Source organism: Balaenoptera borealis (assembly GCF_965194805.1).
Source record: "Balaenoptera borealis genome assembly, chromosome: 3".
Taxonomy (NCBI): domain Eukaryota; kingdom Metazoa; phylum Chordata; class Mammalia; order Artiodactyla; family Balaenopteridae; genus Balaenoptera; species Balaenoptera borealis.
In genome coordinates this window covers 180,459,865-180,477,858 of record NC_138866.1, presented here as the reverse complement: position 1 = coordinate 180,477,858, position 17,994 = coordinate 180,459,865, and the positions used below count along the sequence as shown (strand labels likewise).

The following is a 17,994-nucleotide window of genomic DNA, read 5'->3' as shown; positions in this document are numbered from 1 at the left end:
TCCACGCAACTGGCCAACTTCCATGCAGATCCCTCACTGAACCCTTGCCATTTTGATTGAAAATTAAGCAGAGTTGGATAAATTTTGGCGCTGGTTCTAAGAAACGCTGCTGTCAGAAATCTCATTAATTCCCTGAAAGCTACCACAGCTTTCACCAGGGCCAGAGCCGTCTTCTCAGCCTCCAGAGGATCCCATGAGCCTCAACTATCAGGAACCCCTAACCGTACATTTCAAAGATTCTCTGCTCAGCCCCATCTCCCCTCTTAGCTATTCTTACCTTTCATTATCCTGGCTCAGCATCTCCGCTCTAAACCAGGAAACCTACACAGAACAAGCATGTTTCCACTACACAATGCATGTGAGCATTTCTCTCCCACTCTCTTTATCAAACTATATTTAACCCTCTTCATTTTACAAGTCCTGAAATTGTAACAACACAATATATGTGTTTTGATTCCAGTTTTGTGGAATACAAACTTTATATTTTTACACACGCTAAGAAAAAAATCTAGGAATAAAACCAACAAAACAGTGTTTTTTTTTTCCTGGAAGGTGAGTTTACAGATTTTGTTTGTTTCTGTTGTTTCTCCTTTTCATTATGTTCTAAAACCAAAAAACTTGCTCAACAATGAATTTTTTTGTTTTAAATGAAATTTACCACTCACCCACGAAATCTTTCTAAGCAAACCCTATCTCACTCCAGTCTACTTTTCAGCCCTCATTTATGTAATAAGGATTGAAAGAATTTCTCCCCAGAAAGTCACTTACCCACAACCAGAATATATCTACCCTACACATAGCTACCAAATTAATTATCATAAAGATGCCACCTTGATGAAATGGTTTTTCTGCTCAAACCTTTTTTTTTTTGCTGCCTATCTGACAAAGTCCAAACTCTTTCTTAGGGCATCTAAATTTCTCTGAATTCTGCTTTCCACGTTCTAAAGTTGACGCCTACTTCTTTTCTGCATGAAACTCCTACTATATCTAAAGCTCTTAATTCCGCCCAAACCCATCTTGTGCCTTTTTCTTAAAGACTTTATTCACCTTTCCCACTTAACGCGACCTTCCCCCATCCTCTTGCCATGATCCCCTAATCATGATGTTTTAAAACTCTTGGGAAGAAGACCCACAGCTGATTCTTCTTCACATGCCCTCTTTCCATCAAATGAAGAGCTCCACAGATATGTCCTGCCTGATTAGATCACTACATCCCATAGTAAGTTTCTTTCCTCCTAACTACTATCATGCTTTATAGCTGATCTTCTCATTACACACTTTCATTTTGTTCCTGTCGTCTTTCTTGTAGAAGACTTGGGGTCTAGCTTAGGTATAAGCTTCTTCAAGGTAAGAATAAAATCTTATGTGCCTTCATGTATTCCACAATGCCTAGTATGGTGTTTAACACTGATTAGTTGGCTTCAATGATATAAGATTAAAAATAGTGAAATAAAGAAGCAATTGTCATGTACCACAATGTTCATTACAGCTCTATTTACAATAGCCAGGACATGGAAGCAACCTAAGTGTCCATCAACAGATGAATGGATAAAGAAGATGCGGCACATATATACAATGGAATATTGCTCAGCCATAAAAAGAAATTAAATTGAGTTATTTGTAGTGAGGTGGATGGACCTAGAGTCTGTCATACAGAGTGAAGTAAGTCAGAAAGAGAAAAACAAATACTGTATGCTAACACATATATATGGAATCTAAAAAAAAAAAAAATGGTCATGAAGAACCTAGGGGCAGGACGGGAACAAAGACACAGACCTACTAGAGAATGGACTTGAGGACATGGGGAGGGGAAGGGTAAGCTGGGACGAAGTGAGAGAGTAGCACTGACAACATATACACTACTAAATGTCAAATGGATAGATAGTGGGAAGCAGCTGCATAGCACAGGGAGATCAGCTCGGTGCTTTGTGACCACCTAGAGGGGTGGGATAGGGAGGGTGGGAGGGAGATGCAAGAGAGAGGAGATATGGGGACATATGTATATGTATAACTGAGTCACTTTGTTATACAGCAGAAACTAACACACCATTGTAAAGCAATTATACTCCAATAAAGATGTTAAAATAAATAAATAAATAAAAAATTTTTTAAATTTAAAAAAAAAGAAGCAATTGTCTGTCTCTTAGGTTAATGCACTTAGCACCTAGCAGAGTGTATGACGCATAGTAAGCACTCTGCAAACAGTAGCTCAGTCATGATGATGATGATGGCAACGATAACTTCAGAAGCAGTAGGAGCTTGCAGAACTGCACCCCAAATACTACAACAGTTTCAAGAGTTTAGGGGCAGCTGATGCAAAGGACATTGCTAACTCTGGGTTCAAGTGCACATGCTGAGTACAACATGCGCCCATACTGGAGCTGGCTTTCCCTGTTCCTCACTACTACCACCATCTAGGTCCTCCCACCCCCAACCCAAAGACGAAGAGTTCTTAACTGAATGTATACCCCTTCCTTCAAGGCTGGCTCAGTCTGAAACGGTTAAAATGTGCAAGAATGAATCAGATCAAGAAGTAGTCTGGCAGAATTTTTCACAGAAGATCAACACTAATATGTTGACCTGAAGCCAACCGAGAGTGGAGGGAGAGGTGACCTGAAAGTGATACTTACATCTTCATAAGAAAGACTGCTCCTCCTCCCACCAGGGTAACCTTTCCCCCAGTTTGTGTAATGAACTCCTCGTCCATCCGTCCAGAGGAAGGTGTGCTCTGAATTGACATCATTCAGCCCGGTCCAGGTGTTAAAAGTGGAGTTCTTCATATGATATGTAAGGAATGCTGAAAGAAAGTTTCACAAGATAATTGTGAACTTTGAGGGGAAAGACTCCAATATCAAAGATACTCAGAATACATTAATTTACAAATACCGAGCCTGTGATCAATGTCTTTATTATCATTTAAAAGCACTTACCAGGAAAACAAACACATTCTAACCTGAGCAGCATGTTATCACTTCCGCTTTGGACTTTGAAAAGTTCCTCATAATAAGAGTCTAGGTTTTACCTGGGTCACTGCAGATAGTTGCACAGGCTGTGCCCTACCCAAGGACACTGGGGCGCTGGGGAGGCTGAAGTCCACCCTATGCCCCACTCTCCTTTTTATACACCCAGATCTGGGTTGTGGCTGCCTACGATCCTGCAGGAAGAGGCACATTTTTCTGATTCACGCCCGGTCATCCTGTGAGTGAGCAGGTGTCCTGTGTCTATAGATAAGATAACCTGATTATACTGGGCTGGCCAAAAAGTTCGTTCGGGTTCTTCCATAAGATGTTATGGAAGAACCCAAACGAACTTTTTGGCCAACATAATAATAACGAGGGGCCAAAGAGAGCTCTTGATCTAAAAAAAGTTCTGAAACTAAAAACTATTTGCAAAACGAAAAAGCATTAGGCTGTCAAATGATCACCACCTTGGACTGCCAAACCAAAAGAGCTACCCAACTGGAACTCCTCTGGGGCAGCCAGTTCCTAGGGGTCAGCGGCCAACCACGTCCACTGCGCATGCTTGGACCCAGGCGGCATCCTGGTGCTAAGTGCTCACATCACTGGGAGAGAAATTCAGAGAAAGCAGGACAAATATGGCCTCTTGCTTCTTTATCAGTTCTGTGGCAGAGAGGATGGTGGCAAATATCCAGAAACTGCAAAAGGCTTAAATGTACACGTTCCCCATCCGTTCTCCAGCAGCCCATCCCCATGCCTGTCACACCACGGCAGCTGCCTTCTGAGGCCAGCAACCTCACCTGCCAGGAGCTGTGGACACCAAGGACACTAGATGGACACCGAGTGAATGAGCACGGACTCTACAGGACAATTTCCAAACTCTGCTTAAACACGACTCCTGAATGCAAATAGGAAACCAAATGACTAAGCACTTGGGTTACTAATAGAAAATGTAAAATAGAAAGAAGGCCACAGAGATTATCTGTTTATTCATGAACAAACAGTTCCGCAGAAGGGTCATTGCTGCGTGCTTACTCTTCGGCAGAGTAATAGACGCCACTACACTGCTCAGAGATTTGCTTATTTCTCAATTAACTCAAAGTAAAAAAGAAAAGAAAAGAAAAGAAATTTCTTATAATATTTTTCAGAAAGAAAAGAGCATGGGTAGATATTTACTTTGTTTTCTTATTTATTTCCTAAATAAGATCATAACTCTTGCCATATCCCCAACTTGAAATGAAATGTGGAAAAGCTCTACCTGCCAATATTTCAACACTGACTTGTTTTCTGCCAAGAACCACAAAAAGAATTCAACAGTGTGTGCCTGTGTTGCCAGGAATAATGTTAGTTTATCTGAAAATTGTTCCCTTCTGCACATCTCTATGACCCAGGTTCTAATTTTGTTATGGTAAGAATCAGCTCTTTGTGGTTAAGAGAGGGAATCAATTATTGTGTTTCTCTGCTGGGTAGCTAAGCCCAGAATGTGGTAGACCAGTCAGAAAAATGTGAGTATTATATTCCTGAATTTTTTTTATTGTGTGCTATGGTTTGACACTTTTCTTCCAGTGTCTGGCAAGCTGCTGAACTTGTCAAAGGTTCTCAGTGAAAGCTTGGTTGATTTACTGTAGAACGTGTTCCAAGAAAGCACATGGTAGCATTTAGGGAGTGAAATTAACATTTAGGAGAGTGCCACACAGCGTTCCAAGGTCTCTCTTCTTTCTTATCTTTTTTGAGGTATATCATTTTTTTCCAGTAAATGATTTTGGAAGTCAAAGAACCTCAGAACCAAAAGGGAACTTAGAAATCATCCAGTCTACATCTTTCCCCAACGACATCACATAAATTCCTACACACAACAAATATGTATTGAGCAACTTCCATGCTACATACCAATCAACATATGTGACTCTGCAGCACCCATTTCAGTACTTTCCAACAAAAGCATTTTCACAGCCCTTTAAAAAAACTCACGAAGCATCCCATCCAATTAGTTCTAATGTTAGAATAACCTCCTAATTTTGAGCCTAAATTTATTTCCCTGTAACTGCCACTCATGGGTTCTAAGTCTTCCTTCTTGAGTGGGACGATCCTTCAAAGTTCACATCCTCTTTTCCAGGCTGTGAAACCTAGAGTCTTTCAAACCGTCCTCACTCGCTGCTGGCTGTGGTTTCCAAACCTTCATCAGTTTAGCTGCTGTCGTCTGAAAGGCCCGCAGTTGGTCAACATCATTTTTAAAGTAACTAATTTAACCTAATATCTACTTCAAGTAAGGTGGCCCCAAAAAGACCATGTGAAAGGGGTCAAGTACCTTTCTCTTGACCACAATATAATGAATTTTACAACTTGCTATATGGAGATGGTGTGTTTCTTCATCCTGTTCTTCAAAGCTCTGGCTTATCCCTATGTTTTATCAAATTTTTTTTCTCAATTTGTTCCAAGTTCATATTGAAAAATTAGTTTTATTGCATTATAAATTCTATATCAAGTGACAAGAAGAGCAGTACATGGAAAATGAGCAATTTTTAATTTTATTCCTGGAAATACTCTTCTTCTTTGACTCTTTGGTGAGAAAACTGGTTTGGCAGAAACAGATGGAATTGAAGCTGGAAGACCCAGTTTGATTCCCAGTCCTACCCCTTACCCTCTAAGCTCCCTGATCTAAGTCTCCCTGAACACATTTCCTCATTCACAAGGGACTAATGATTCCTGCTTCACAGACTTGTTATGAAAATGGAAAGGCAATTTACATGTAAAACGCTCAGCATAAGGCCTACAACTAGTAAAATAGCTCCCAATATGTGCTTGCTTTCCCTTCCTAGTCTTTACTCTGGAACACCAAAAAGTCATTTACTATAAGCAACATTCTACCATTTTAGGGAAAAAAGTTACATATTTATTCGCATCACTGACTGTACAACGGCCCACACACCTTGCTCTTTTTCACTGTGTATGGACGCCAGATTTCCTCCAAATCCTATGCAAGCTTTTCGTGCCTCTTGCCAATTTTTTCTTTCTTCTTCAACAAATCCAAAGATTTTGAAACACTCGGATGGAAGGAGAAAAAAAATCATAGGGATTACGTAAAGATAACAGTATTTGCTCTAAAGAAATCAAAATGATCCATGAAGATTAGAGCTAAATATATATTTGCTCACAACCAAATAGAAATGCAAAAAATTGTTAGTTTTATTACCCATCAGCTTTCTTTGCAAAGTTTTTTCTCCCTTGGGACAAAGGGCACAACTATTTGGGTAATACCGTCAAGTCTACTATCAATTCCCACAGAGAATTTAACATGGAATTTCCATATATTCTTGCCTAAAATTTTTTAAAGTGACGAGGCAAGCAAACATTAACTTGAAGCTGAAAGATTTGCATTGCCACTCTCCACACTAGTCAGCGACATGACTACAACTAAGTTTTCTTAGTACCTTGTAATTATAAAAATTCCAACCTTCCTTACAACCTCCTGGGACCGAGGGTGTGGTAGGGAGAGCCGTGGCATTGATACTACTGTTATGGCGTTGACAAATGAAGGCATTTGGAGAACCACAGTTAATGTCATTCCAGAACCCTGACAAAGAACAGAATAGTTAAATTAGATTTACATGCTTAAAAACACTGTTTTTTAAAAGCACTTTTTTAAAAACACTTTTTTTAAAAAACACCTTTGTATTGAAGTACAGTTGATTTATAATGTTGTGTTAGTTTTGGGTGTAAAGCACAGTGACTCAGTTATATATATCAGATTCTTTTCCATTATAGGTTATTACAAGATATTGAATACAGTTTTCCGTGCCATACAGTAGGTCCTTGTGGTTTATCTATTGTATATATAGGAGTTAAAAACACTTGTAAAAATGTATTTAGTTTATAATAGCCAAGACATGGAAGCAACCTAAATGTCCATCAACAGAGGAGTGGATAAAGGAGTTGTGGTACATGTATACAATGGAATATTACTCAGCCACGAAAAAGAATAAAATAATGCCACTTGCAGCAACCTGGATGGACCTAGAGACTGTCATACTGAGTAAAATAAGTCAGGCAGAGAAAGAGAAATATCATATGATACTGCTTATATGCAGAATCTAAAAAAAAAAATGATACAAACAAACTTATTTACAAAACCGAAACAGACTCACAGACTTAGAAAATGAACTTATGGTTACCAGGGGGGAAGGGGGAGGGGGATAGTTAGCGAGTTTGGTATTGATATGTACACACTGCTATATTTAAAATAAATAACCAACAAGGAAAAAAAAGATAATAAAAAGCTTACCCCCCAAAAAAATAAAAAATAAAAATGTGTTTATATTTTATAAGGATTCTCAAAAATGGTTTATACTACAAACATCATTTTTACACAAGAGACAAGAAAGATCTATGTGACACCCTTTTGCGCTTTCACTTAAACAAATAATAGTTCAACTTCATAGAGAGTTTACTATGAGCAAAGCACATACCAGATGTTGCAGGTTATTATCTAAATAGCCAGTAATTGCTAATAATAATAATCTAATAAACTTTATATATGAAGCACTTGCTTAGTGTTTTCGATATATTATTTCCTTAATCTTCTCGACAACTGATACATTCTGTTATTATTCCCATTTTACAGATAAAGACATAGAGATAAAGGAGATAGATAAACATTCTGGATATTTTCCTCATTCAGAACATGAAAAAATGTTTCATAAAATGAGAAGATGTGAGAAGATTGTGTCATTTAATTAGAGTAAATGTTAAGCATCCATTCTCCTTACAAATTGAACAGTTATGTTGCTAAAATTAGAATTCTCCTTCATTCTCTCTCCTTTTCTTGTCTGATTTAAGCACACAACTTGCTACTTTTAGCCTAAGGATGTAGCAAGTGACACATGACACCACAAGGCAGATTCAAGGAGATTGTGATCTTGTCTACCTGAATTTGAATACATGGTTACACAGTTTTCATCATCATTTGCAAAATTGGGTTCACCTGTGGCCCAAGCCACATAATCCACTTTGCTTCCGTCCATCCAACTGGAAAAGAAAATTCAGCCATTTAGCAAAAATCCAATCAGAAGAGTTGGCTACAGCCTAGTGGTGGGAACAGGCAAGTCAATCAAGATGAAGACAGCACAGCATCCGAAGCAAAGAGAAGAGAGGTTTCTAGAGACAGCAGCAGGAAACCCCCAAAGGTCATCGGTGTTCCCCGGGGCACTGAGATCTCCTGCAGTAACTGGATGCCTGGCTAGTCTGCCTTCTTTTCCCTCCCTGCAAGAAGTACTTTTAGTCTTGATGTGAGAGAAGAAATGGAGATCCCAGTTACCCTGGAAGTGGACCAGAAGTAAACATCCTCCCATAGGACTTCTTAGGCATGAGTCCCACAAAACAAAACCACCCACAGAGAGACGGAGAATACAGAGTTTCTCATTGGGCCTGTTCTCTGATTTTCATGTTTACTCTGGTTTCTCCTAAGGTAGGTGAGCCAATACTCATTTTCATAAATTACGGAAATTCGGGGGCCGTTCGTTAGCTGGAAGGAGACCAGGAGATCATCGAATTCGACCCTCTCATTTGGGGGATGGTTAAAATGGATGCTTGTCCAAAGGAGCATCAAACATTTCTGATCTTTAAAAATAATGAGGGTGAGTTTGGGTCCTTCCTGCCAAAAATGGCAATAGCGGTCACATGGAACATATGTGGTTAATACATCTACGCAGGAGCCAGGAAGACATACTTGCTCTTCAAACTTAGAAGAATGTGGGTACTAATGAACAAGGAAAGAAACCCCCCAAAATGTACTAATTTCCTCCCTCCTGCAGCTTTTGCTGGCCCCTGAACCTAATGAAAAACAGTACAGTCATTCCTTTGAAGGGAAAGCATTTCAGGCAGTTGAAAGAATACTTCAAAGCAGTGCTCCGAAAGCAGCAAGTGGGGCAACATGAAAGGCCCCTTTGGTTCTAGGCACCAAGGACAGTCCAAATGGGAATAATTTTTCAAATAAATTCAATATTCATATCTGTATAATACATCTTCCTAGCAGACGATTTACTAACAGTTGATGACCTCCTGAAACAAAGGGAGGTGACATTTTGCAAGATTCAATCAGAGTCTGAGTTGTTTGAGATTTATAATGTCAAAATATTTAACAGGATTTTTAAAAATTGGTTTTTGTTTTTAAGATGTTTTGTAGACTGAGAGCCCAGCAGGATTTTTTTTACATTCATTCAGCAGAACCAAAGTCTGAAAATCACTTTTTGTTGCCCATCAGAGCACTGTCCTAAGCAAAGTTGTTTTATTTTGATTTACTCACGTAAATTTTTTATCCAAGCTGATCAATAAACCAATAAAATATGCTGGCTGTGCATCATTCCTGTTTACCTAGAACATGGAAGTTTACATATAGTTCAATCTGTACTTACATGATAAGCAAATTCTTAAATAAAACCTACAGATTAATGAGGCAGGCTATTTGGGGACTTTTCTAAGGAGGCATTCAGACAGAAACTTTGTTGTATATTCAATGGTTTTCATAGAAATAAAAGGAAAAATATGCACATTATATAACAACATGCATTTATATAGCAAATACCTTAAGACATTCTCTGTAACATCAGATGCCATTAGTAATTAGACACTGTTAAAGATGTTCTTTAAAACAAAGTAGCCATTTGGGATTATGTATCTAAGGAAAGACTTCTCCACCCACATATATACTGGTGCAATATTAGGAAATATCTTGAGAATTTCAAACCATGGTATATCTACGAAGATGGAGATAAGTCATGCTACACTGCAATACCTTTGTGATCAAATGAATTTTTATTCTTTCGTTACTGTTGAACTTATTTTTTTCCTTCTCTCCCTCTTACCTCCTTTCTGGAAAACAATAAAGATGCCATGAAGATTTTTAAAGAGAAAGATCAAGCCAAGGACGCTTGGAAAAAAACCAATTATACCTTCACTGTTAGCTGACAATTTTGGTACAACTAAAAAAGAGTTTTATATGAATAATCAAGCTGTACTATCTATTAACCAAGAATCTGGTTACGATTAAGACATAAATTATAATCAACTTGCACTAAACACAAAGGGTCCAGGATTGATATATAACAACTAGTTAAGAATGAGAATTTTTGAAAATCAAATTAGTGAACTCAAAGCCATCAAGTCTGGATTCTCCCAAAGCCCAGGCTAAACACTGTTTCTGGGTTCTCTGATTCTCCACTGAATACTCCAGCAATCAGGTCATTCACTTCTGCGATGGCCAATACCCAGCACCCCTGCCCTGACACTCACATGTTTACCCCTGACCTTAGGAGGTTCAAATTCAGCACATAATTGGAAATTGCACCATGGGGTAGCAATCGTAGACATTGTCTTTGCTTAGCACATGTCACTGTTCCATTCTTAAATTAATCATATTCTTACATATTTCCATAGAAACTTCTTTTCGCTTTCACTTCGGATAGAAACAAGATCACCAAAATTCTTCTTGCAAAATTCTCGTGCCTTGTCCATGGTTTCCTTCTCTTTGCTAAAATAATACTGGTAGTCTTTGTAAATAGCCCACCCATCATCAGTGACTGGCGGATCTGAAAAATTAGTGAAAAAAAGGTGATGAATTTTATTTAGACAAATTCAAGAATCTGGTATGTGTGCTACACAAAAGTGAAAAGAGCAGAGTAGCCCTATCCGAGGTACCTGCAACTCTGGGAGCTCAGAAGGAGCAGGATGTTGATGCCAATACAGACTGAATTACCTAAATCCAAATATCTACCTTCCACTAACTCTGTACAAATGAGTTACCTTTCTTCTCAGCTAAGTTCCATGTATCATTATTGGGTAAAAGAACTCCCAATGTTACAATCATCAATAGGAGCTGGAATGATTGACATACATGCACCCATGATGTTTTAGGTTCAAAGAGTGGAAACTGTGAGAAAGCAGCTTTGATCTTAATCTAACAAAGAACTTGTAAAAGATGGACTTGGGTGCTTCAATGTGTAATTGAAGAACCAAGGAATTCAGGGACCAGGAGGGCTTCAAAGGCTTTTTCCCAACTATGGAATTCTATGGTTCCATGCTATAGTAGGCTGAGTAAAAGCCCCAAAGATGCCCAGGTCTTAATCTCTGGAATCTGTGACTGTTATACGGAAAAACGTACTTTGTAGATGTGATTAAGTTAAGAACCTTCAGATGGAGAGATTACCCTAAATTATCTGGGCGGGCCCTAAATGTAAATCCTAAGTATCCTTACAGAGGGAGATGTGAGTACAGAAGAAGGTGGTGATGTGACAAACGAAGGAAGATGCTACACTGCTGGTTTTGAAGATAAAGGGAGGGGCCATGAACCAACAAATGCAAGGAATGCAGCTCTAGAAGCTTGTGACAAGGAAGTAGATTCACCCTTAGAGGCTCTGGAGGGAGCATGGTCCTGCCTATCCCTTGACTTCAGCCCAGGGAAACTGAGCTCACATTTCTGACCTCCAGAACTGTAAGGGAATAAATGTGTGTAGCTTTAAGCCACCAAGTTTGTGGTAATTTGTTACAGCAGCCATAGCAAACGAAGACATGAGGGCCTTGGATTTGATTCATGAAAGCTGAGAAGTGATATTAACATGCCTTATGTTTGTGCATGGAAGTATCTGTCTGGAGGAGTAGATCCAAACTTTCATGAGATTCTCGAAGATATTAAGAACCTCTTCTCTCCACCTTCTTAGGGTAAGGTTTTTTGTTTGTTTTTGTTTTTGTTTGTTTGTTTGTTTTTCCATTGAGAAAGGAAAGAGGAAGAAAAGGAATCTATTTTCTATTTCTATCAATATAGAAATCAGGAAAAAAGGAAACACCTACTGTCTTGAGGAGCTGGGGTTGGCTCAGGCTTTGGTGTTTGTCCTGGAAAACAAAAGAAAATTAGGTATAAACAGTGCTTGAACTTGTGCTATTACATATCCTTCTTGTTTCACTATTTTCACAGGTCAATAGAGCTAAAAACTTCACTGTTCTCTCTTTCTCTTCCTCCCTCCCAATCTTCAATTCTCCTATCAGTTGTGGGGAAGAAGAATAAAGAGAAACAGAATTAGGAGTTAAGAGTTAAACAGATCAGGTCCAACAATACCACCAGAAATTGGAAGACAGTTTTTTAGGCCCAAAAAGTAACATCATAAAAAAGAAAGAGAAGAACATGAGTTTTGGAATCAGAAAGTCTAAGTTCAAATCCCAGTTTGGGGTTTAAATGTCTGACCCTTAACTTTCTCAACTGCAAAAAGGAGTTAGTCACATACGTAAAGAGATGGGGTAAAATATGAGAGTTACTTGTATTTAGAAAGTGCTCAATAGATGTTAGTTTTACAGTGGTGCATCTTTTAATGAGCTGTGAAAGTACTTCAATTTTCATTATTTGAAACCATTAAATACGAACTATTTATTTACAAAATATAGTTTCTTCAAAAAACTTATTGTTGGGGCTTCCCTGGTGGCACAGTGATTAAGAATCCACCTGCCGATGCAGGGGACACGGGTTCGAGCCCTGGTCCGGGAAGATCCCACATGCCGCGGAGCAACTAAGCCCGTGCGCCACAATTACTGAGCCTACGCTCTAGAGCCTGCGTGCCACAACTACTGAGCCTGTGCTCTAGAGCCTGCGAGCCACAACTACTGAGCCCGCGAGCCACAACTACTGAGCCCACACACCACAACTACTGAAGCCCGTGCGCCTAGAGCCCATGCTCCGCAACAAGAGAAGCCACCGCAATGAGAAGCCCGCGCACCGCAACGAAGAGTAGCCCCTGCTCGCAGCAACTAGAGAAAGCCCGCACGCAGCAACGAAGACCCAACGCAGCCAAAAATAAATTAAAAAGAAAAAAACACTTATTCTTACTAAATGTTTGTTTTATGAAACATTACATAAAATAGTTTTCTTTCCAAGCAGTTACTAATACTTGGACTTTGCTGGAATCCAATAAAAGGACTCAAGTTACGTAGCTTTTGGTTTAATGAATTTAACATCTGTAAGAACAGAGCTACTAATAATACAAAAGAAAATTAGTCTTTGGTAGCTAAGAGACTTTTAAAGAAAAACTGGCCACTATTTATTCCTCCATTCTGAAAACACTGTAAACACTCCTCTAAGCAAGAGTAAGGAAAATAAGCAGACAGACAGCAGGAGAGCAACACAGTATCTTTAGCGATGGAGCTGGAACAGTAGCCAAGGATCCCCGACAGCAGGGGGCGACGTGGTCCCATTTATCTGCCCACAGAGGAGGAAGTGATACATATTTTGGTTCAAGGGTGGACCTGTTTGTTTATCTGAAAAGAATCTGACTTGGACACGTGGAACTTTCTGAGTCACGAATCATGACGGATAAGTATGCATTGATCATTTGGAGCCATCAATAACATGGTGGGTCTTACAGCATCAGGGGCCTCAAAATGGTGCCAGTTCTTTGATTGAACATTTCCTTGAGAAATCCATAAGCAGCATATTCAGACTGAGGGAGACTTTCACCTATTGGATGACTAACGTGGGTCAGAGGGTGAAAATGCCCAAACGGAAACTGCACCCTCGTTCCTCTGCTTACAGAGTAGAACGCCCACCCAGTACCATGCTTATAGGACCTGAGCAGGAACTGCAGCTCGTGGGAGTTATTTTGGAGGACGTGACTCTGGTCCAGGATTCCCGGGTGGCCTTTTGATCTTCTGTTCCTTTGGAACGTTTATCTGTGCTCAGCGACTTCATTCTTATCCTGTGAAATGATGGCCCCTGCCAATTCCCTTATTTTGTTATTTTGTTTGTTTGGTTCCGCAGATAAAGGGAAGATATTGGGATCACTGGAGGTTAGTTCTCCAATCTGAGATAAAGGAGAGGACAGATCATCATACCTTTTCGTATCTGGCAAATCCAGTTGTTAAGATGTTCACAGTTAATATCGTTCCAGGACATACCAGGGTCACCTTTCAACTCACCACAATACTCAACATTTTGATAATTATTAGGTTCTCCATAAGCCCAATTTTCATATGAAACCTATGTTAGAAACATTACATTACAACCATTAGCCATTTTTATCAGGCCAATGCCAATCAACCATCCAAACACAAAAGGAAAGATGTTTACATTTTTTAATTGCTTCAGTTTTTTTTCACAATAGGTTTGCTTTGCAAACAAGTTTTATGAACACAGCTGGGAAAGAAATAGCTTTCATTACATGGAAACTTTTGAAGTCAAATAGAGTATGCTATTAAGTATTATAAAATTTTCTTTCCCCCGTATTAAATAAAATGGATCCAGGGCCATGAAAGTGGAATTTGTATACAGGAAAAACCTGGCAAAAAGTTCCACTTCTCAGTATTGGGAGTTCCTCAATTTATAACTCATTCTTAAGGGATAATATTTCATTGTGATACTGGAAACTTGCCTTTTACTAGAGGGGTAGGAGAGAGAAATATAATTAGTTCTCCTTACAAAAGAAAAGACTTATGAAATGTTACTAAGGAAGCTACCAAACGTTGCCAAAGTGAACAGTGGAAATAAATGGAGGGCTGGGATTAGGTCCTCTACCGAGTTCTCAGAGTGGAATCATAGCCCACAAGGTTTTAGAATAAGCATCATGATCTATTTTCCAGAGATCTAAATATAAAATCCATGTTATCAATGGAGCCATCAAGTAATCCACCCTACCGAGCACCTTGAAAAGTTGCTGATGGGTTGGGACAGGAGGTAGAACTGAAAGTACACAAAATCACTTCCTGTGATGACGGCCAGCAAGTGCCACAGCCTCTCACTTCCCCGTTCCTGAGAATGGAGAAGTCTGACAAAGCCTAATGGTTTCTAATGGAATATCAAAAGTTGTTTCCATACCTCCTAGTCTATAAGAGGTCATGAAATACTCAATTTTTAAGAAGTTTAGCTACTTGCATACTATTTGGCACGAGAGAATGAAGACATTATTTTGTATCAATTAGAGGAATGAGTTTCCTAATTGTTTTTCATCCATTCCACCATGTTGCACCTTGGGTGAACAGGAGAACTCTACTGGGACAGGGGCAGAATTATGGTCCTAAAATAGCATTCATTTTGCATAGAAAAAGGTCTCTAGCTCTCATAATAACCCATCTTACCAAAAATTTGGAGTAAGCCAAAAGGTTAATATCAGAATAAATACATGATAAAGTAAGAAAATGATCTGTTAAGTCAAATTACTCACAGGAGATCCATCACTCCAAGTAAAGCCCTCAGAAGGACTTCCATATGTCAGTCCCAACCAAAACAGTTCGTGGTAGCTTCCACTAGCTCTGCAACATACAAGATACAAAGGTAGCTTATGAACCAAGTTCGGTTACCTATGAGTCCTAATCAAATTTGAAAATGACCCCCAAAACATAAATTAGTTAGTACACAGGTAAAGGGATTCAATGACTAAATGTAAGCTTTATGCAACAGTTGTGCATTTTGGTACAACCTGTAAATATCCTGAAAACAAGCTGCTGTTTGAAAGAATTGTAAAGCATTGGAAAGTACTCATTCATTTATTCATTTAACAATATGTACTGAGTGTCTTATACATTTACAGAGCAATTCGTCACAGGATTTATATCTATAAAATTAAAGCATTTAGAAGTGAAACTAGATCAAAAAGTGCCCACAGATTCAGGATATGATATATGTATCCAAAGCAGCATAAGGAGTCAACAATTTTGGAAATATGAGAATTTTCTCAACATCATTAACACCCAACGGGTCAAAGAAAGGAGAATCGTATAGAAAAGCTACTTACGTTATTAATCGCCATATTGTTTGCTGTTCCTCCTTATTATTGATACTAGCTAGATCTCCACCCAGAGCTCTACAAAAATCTCGAGATTCAAACCATGTTTTCTTCTCATGTTTTCCTTTTGTAAACAGCTAAAGGTGATACAGATTCAGAATTTATTTTACAGTTCATAGCTTATCAAACCAAGAGAAATAATCTACTTTTGATGAGATTTCATTTATAGAAAAGCAAGACATTACAATGGCCCCAAACAGTGTAATTCTCTTGGCTGAAAATCAATTTGTGAGTGAATATTTGGGTAACAAAATTTGGGGGATGATTTTGTTGAGAAAACCTTAGAAAATGAAATTATTTTATAGCACTGGAGAAGTCAGATTAAAAGCTTTAGGCGCATGGGTTTGGCATACAGCTTCTTGTAGAAGATAGGATTAATTTGGTTAAGTGTAAAAGGTGGCATTGAGATGGAAGAGAATGAAAGAAACCTGATATAGAGAAAGTAAACATGAATTTAAAAAAATTTAAGGGTAATAACCTCCCTAAGATTGCACCACAGTTTGTTATCCTGTTTAGCTTAAACAATGAATAACCCGGCAGCCTTCCAACACTTTGTTGTTATGTTCTTAAAACTGCCTTTTCCTTTTTCCTTATGGATGTATATTTTAACAACGATTGGAGAACATGTCATGACAGACACTTATCGGGGAGAGCATCTAAAAAGATGGGATATAAGCCAAACTAAAGCTAAGATTTATAGAATTTAGAGAATATGTCATATTATCCACAGTGATAGTATGGGAAATATCCATCAGTATGCAAACAGTAAAGGAGTTAATTGTATCCACCAACTTTTATAATTTTCATTCATTGTTTCTCATGAGACGTGGCCCCCGCCATTGCAGGCTTGTAGAAAAAGGGATTTGCTTCCAGTGGACTATGGTTGCCCAGTTGTCATCGAGCAATCCAAGGCAATCTTCACCTTGACCTTACTTGAGTTATCTGGATACAGGGAACTTGAGCAACTTTTCACTGCAGTAATTCTCAAGACTCCTGTGAATATCTCAAGTTGTTAGATGGTGATATAAGATTTTATTTTCTTAAATCAATTTACTAACAGCTGAATTTTATTACTAATTCTCACATCTTAATATGTACAAAGATGGTCTATATGCTTTCAAACAAACCCTACCCCAAGCACCTCTAAAACCATAATTTCTAGGGAAGCACATATTTGGATTCGTTGAACATCCACCTGGATAACATCTTCTGGAACCCCTGGTTCACTTCCCAGCTCTGGAGAATTCTGCTCCTTCTCTCAAAAATTCTGCAGCTAATCTCCATAGCCTGCCACCCTCAGGTGAATGGCTGTGCATAGGCCAAACCTGGCCTCTGTGCAATAACTCAAAAGTTTCCAGAGGCAGCAATCAAATACCTGATTGGCTTTGTATTAGTCCTCAATCCATTTGTAAAATCCTCTCCTGTCTTGGCTCAATACGTTCCCTTCTATGTAAATTATGCTTTTAGCTTTGACTGGCTAATCTGGATTGAACAGCTAATGAGTCTCTGTTGCTGCTAAGTGGAAGTTACCAGCTCAACTAGCCCTTGAGTTAGAGGAGACTAAACAACCTCATTCTGACACATGTTAGTAACTCAAGTTCTTCATCAGCTTTGCCTAACTGTCTTACAAAACATGCCAGGGCCATATGCCTCAAAGGACTGAACAAAAGAAGTCCAGAGAACTGGCCTTTAGAGAATAATGTCATTAAGTGGTAGATAAGTACATTGCTATATTTGGCTAAACCCAACCTTCTCTAGAAAGAATATGATTTACAAGAGAGAAAAAAAACCCCAAATGCTTAATTCATTGGGGTATGGGGTATGTTTTTTGTTTGGGTGAACTTGATTGCATAAGGAGAAAATGGCTGGTCCAGTCTAGGAATGTATTGATTGATAGCAGGATATCAAATTATCATTTATAGGTCACTGAACGGCCATGTGCCCCTACGGGAAGTCTTTCATCTCCCATCAGGCATAATAATCAGGGGTTAAATCAGAACAAGGGAGTATTCTCTCTGGAATCCCTGTGTGACATGATCGCAGATTCGTTTATCAGTTCACTTAGCCTAAAGCTTGGGCTCCAAGAACACAGTCAAAATGGTATGCAACAGGCTAGCATGAGGGGGAGCAGAAATTTTCATTAAGATAAAAAGAAGTGCGAGCTCATACCAGGGCAAGCAAGCATGGGAGAGAGGAAAGACGCCAACAGTGGGAGCTGAGGA

At 38.9% G+C, this 17,994-nt stretch overlaps 1 protein-coding gene across 3 annotated transcripts in view; it reads right to left on the bottom strand.

Annotated features, from left to right (window-relative positions):
* The window catches only part of MRC1 (mannose receptor C-type 1), a 172,245-nt gene that overhangs the window by 18,245 nt on the left and 136,006 nt on the right, over positions 1–17,994 (bottom strand). For all 3 annotated transcript variants that reach the window (XM_082385247.1, XM_082385248.1, XM_082385249.1), the window contains 10 exons: positions 15,722–15,849; positions 15,152–15,239; positions 13,827–13,971; positions 11,799–11,840; positions 10,377–10,540; positions 9,259–9,326; positions 7,882–7,982; positions 6,389–6,531; positions 5,887–6,001; positions 2,631–2,797 (listed from right to left, as the gene is read on the bottom strand). In XM_082385247.1, the coding sequence (XP_082241373.1) occupies positions 2,631–2,797; positions 5,887–6,001; positions 6,389–6,531; positions 7,882–7,982; positions 9,259–9,326; positions 10,377–10,540; positions 11,799–11,840; positions 13,827–13,971; positions 15,152–15,239; positions 15,722–15,849 (1,161 nt within the window). The remainder of the gene's footprint in view (positions 1–2,630; positions 2,798–5,886; positions 6,002–6,388; positions 6,532–7,881; positions 7,983–9,258; positions 9,327–10,376; positions 10,541–11,798; positions 11,841–13,826; positions 13,972–15,151; positions 15,240–15,721; positions 15,850–17,994) is intronic.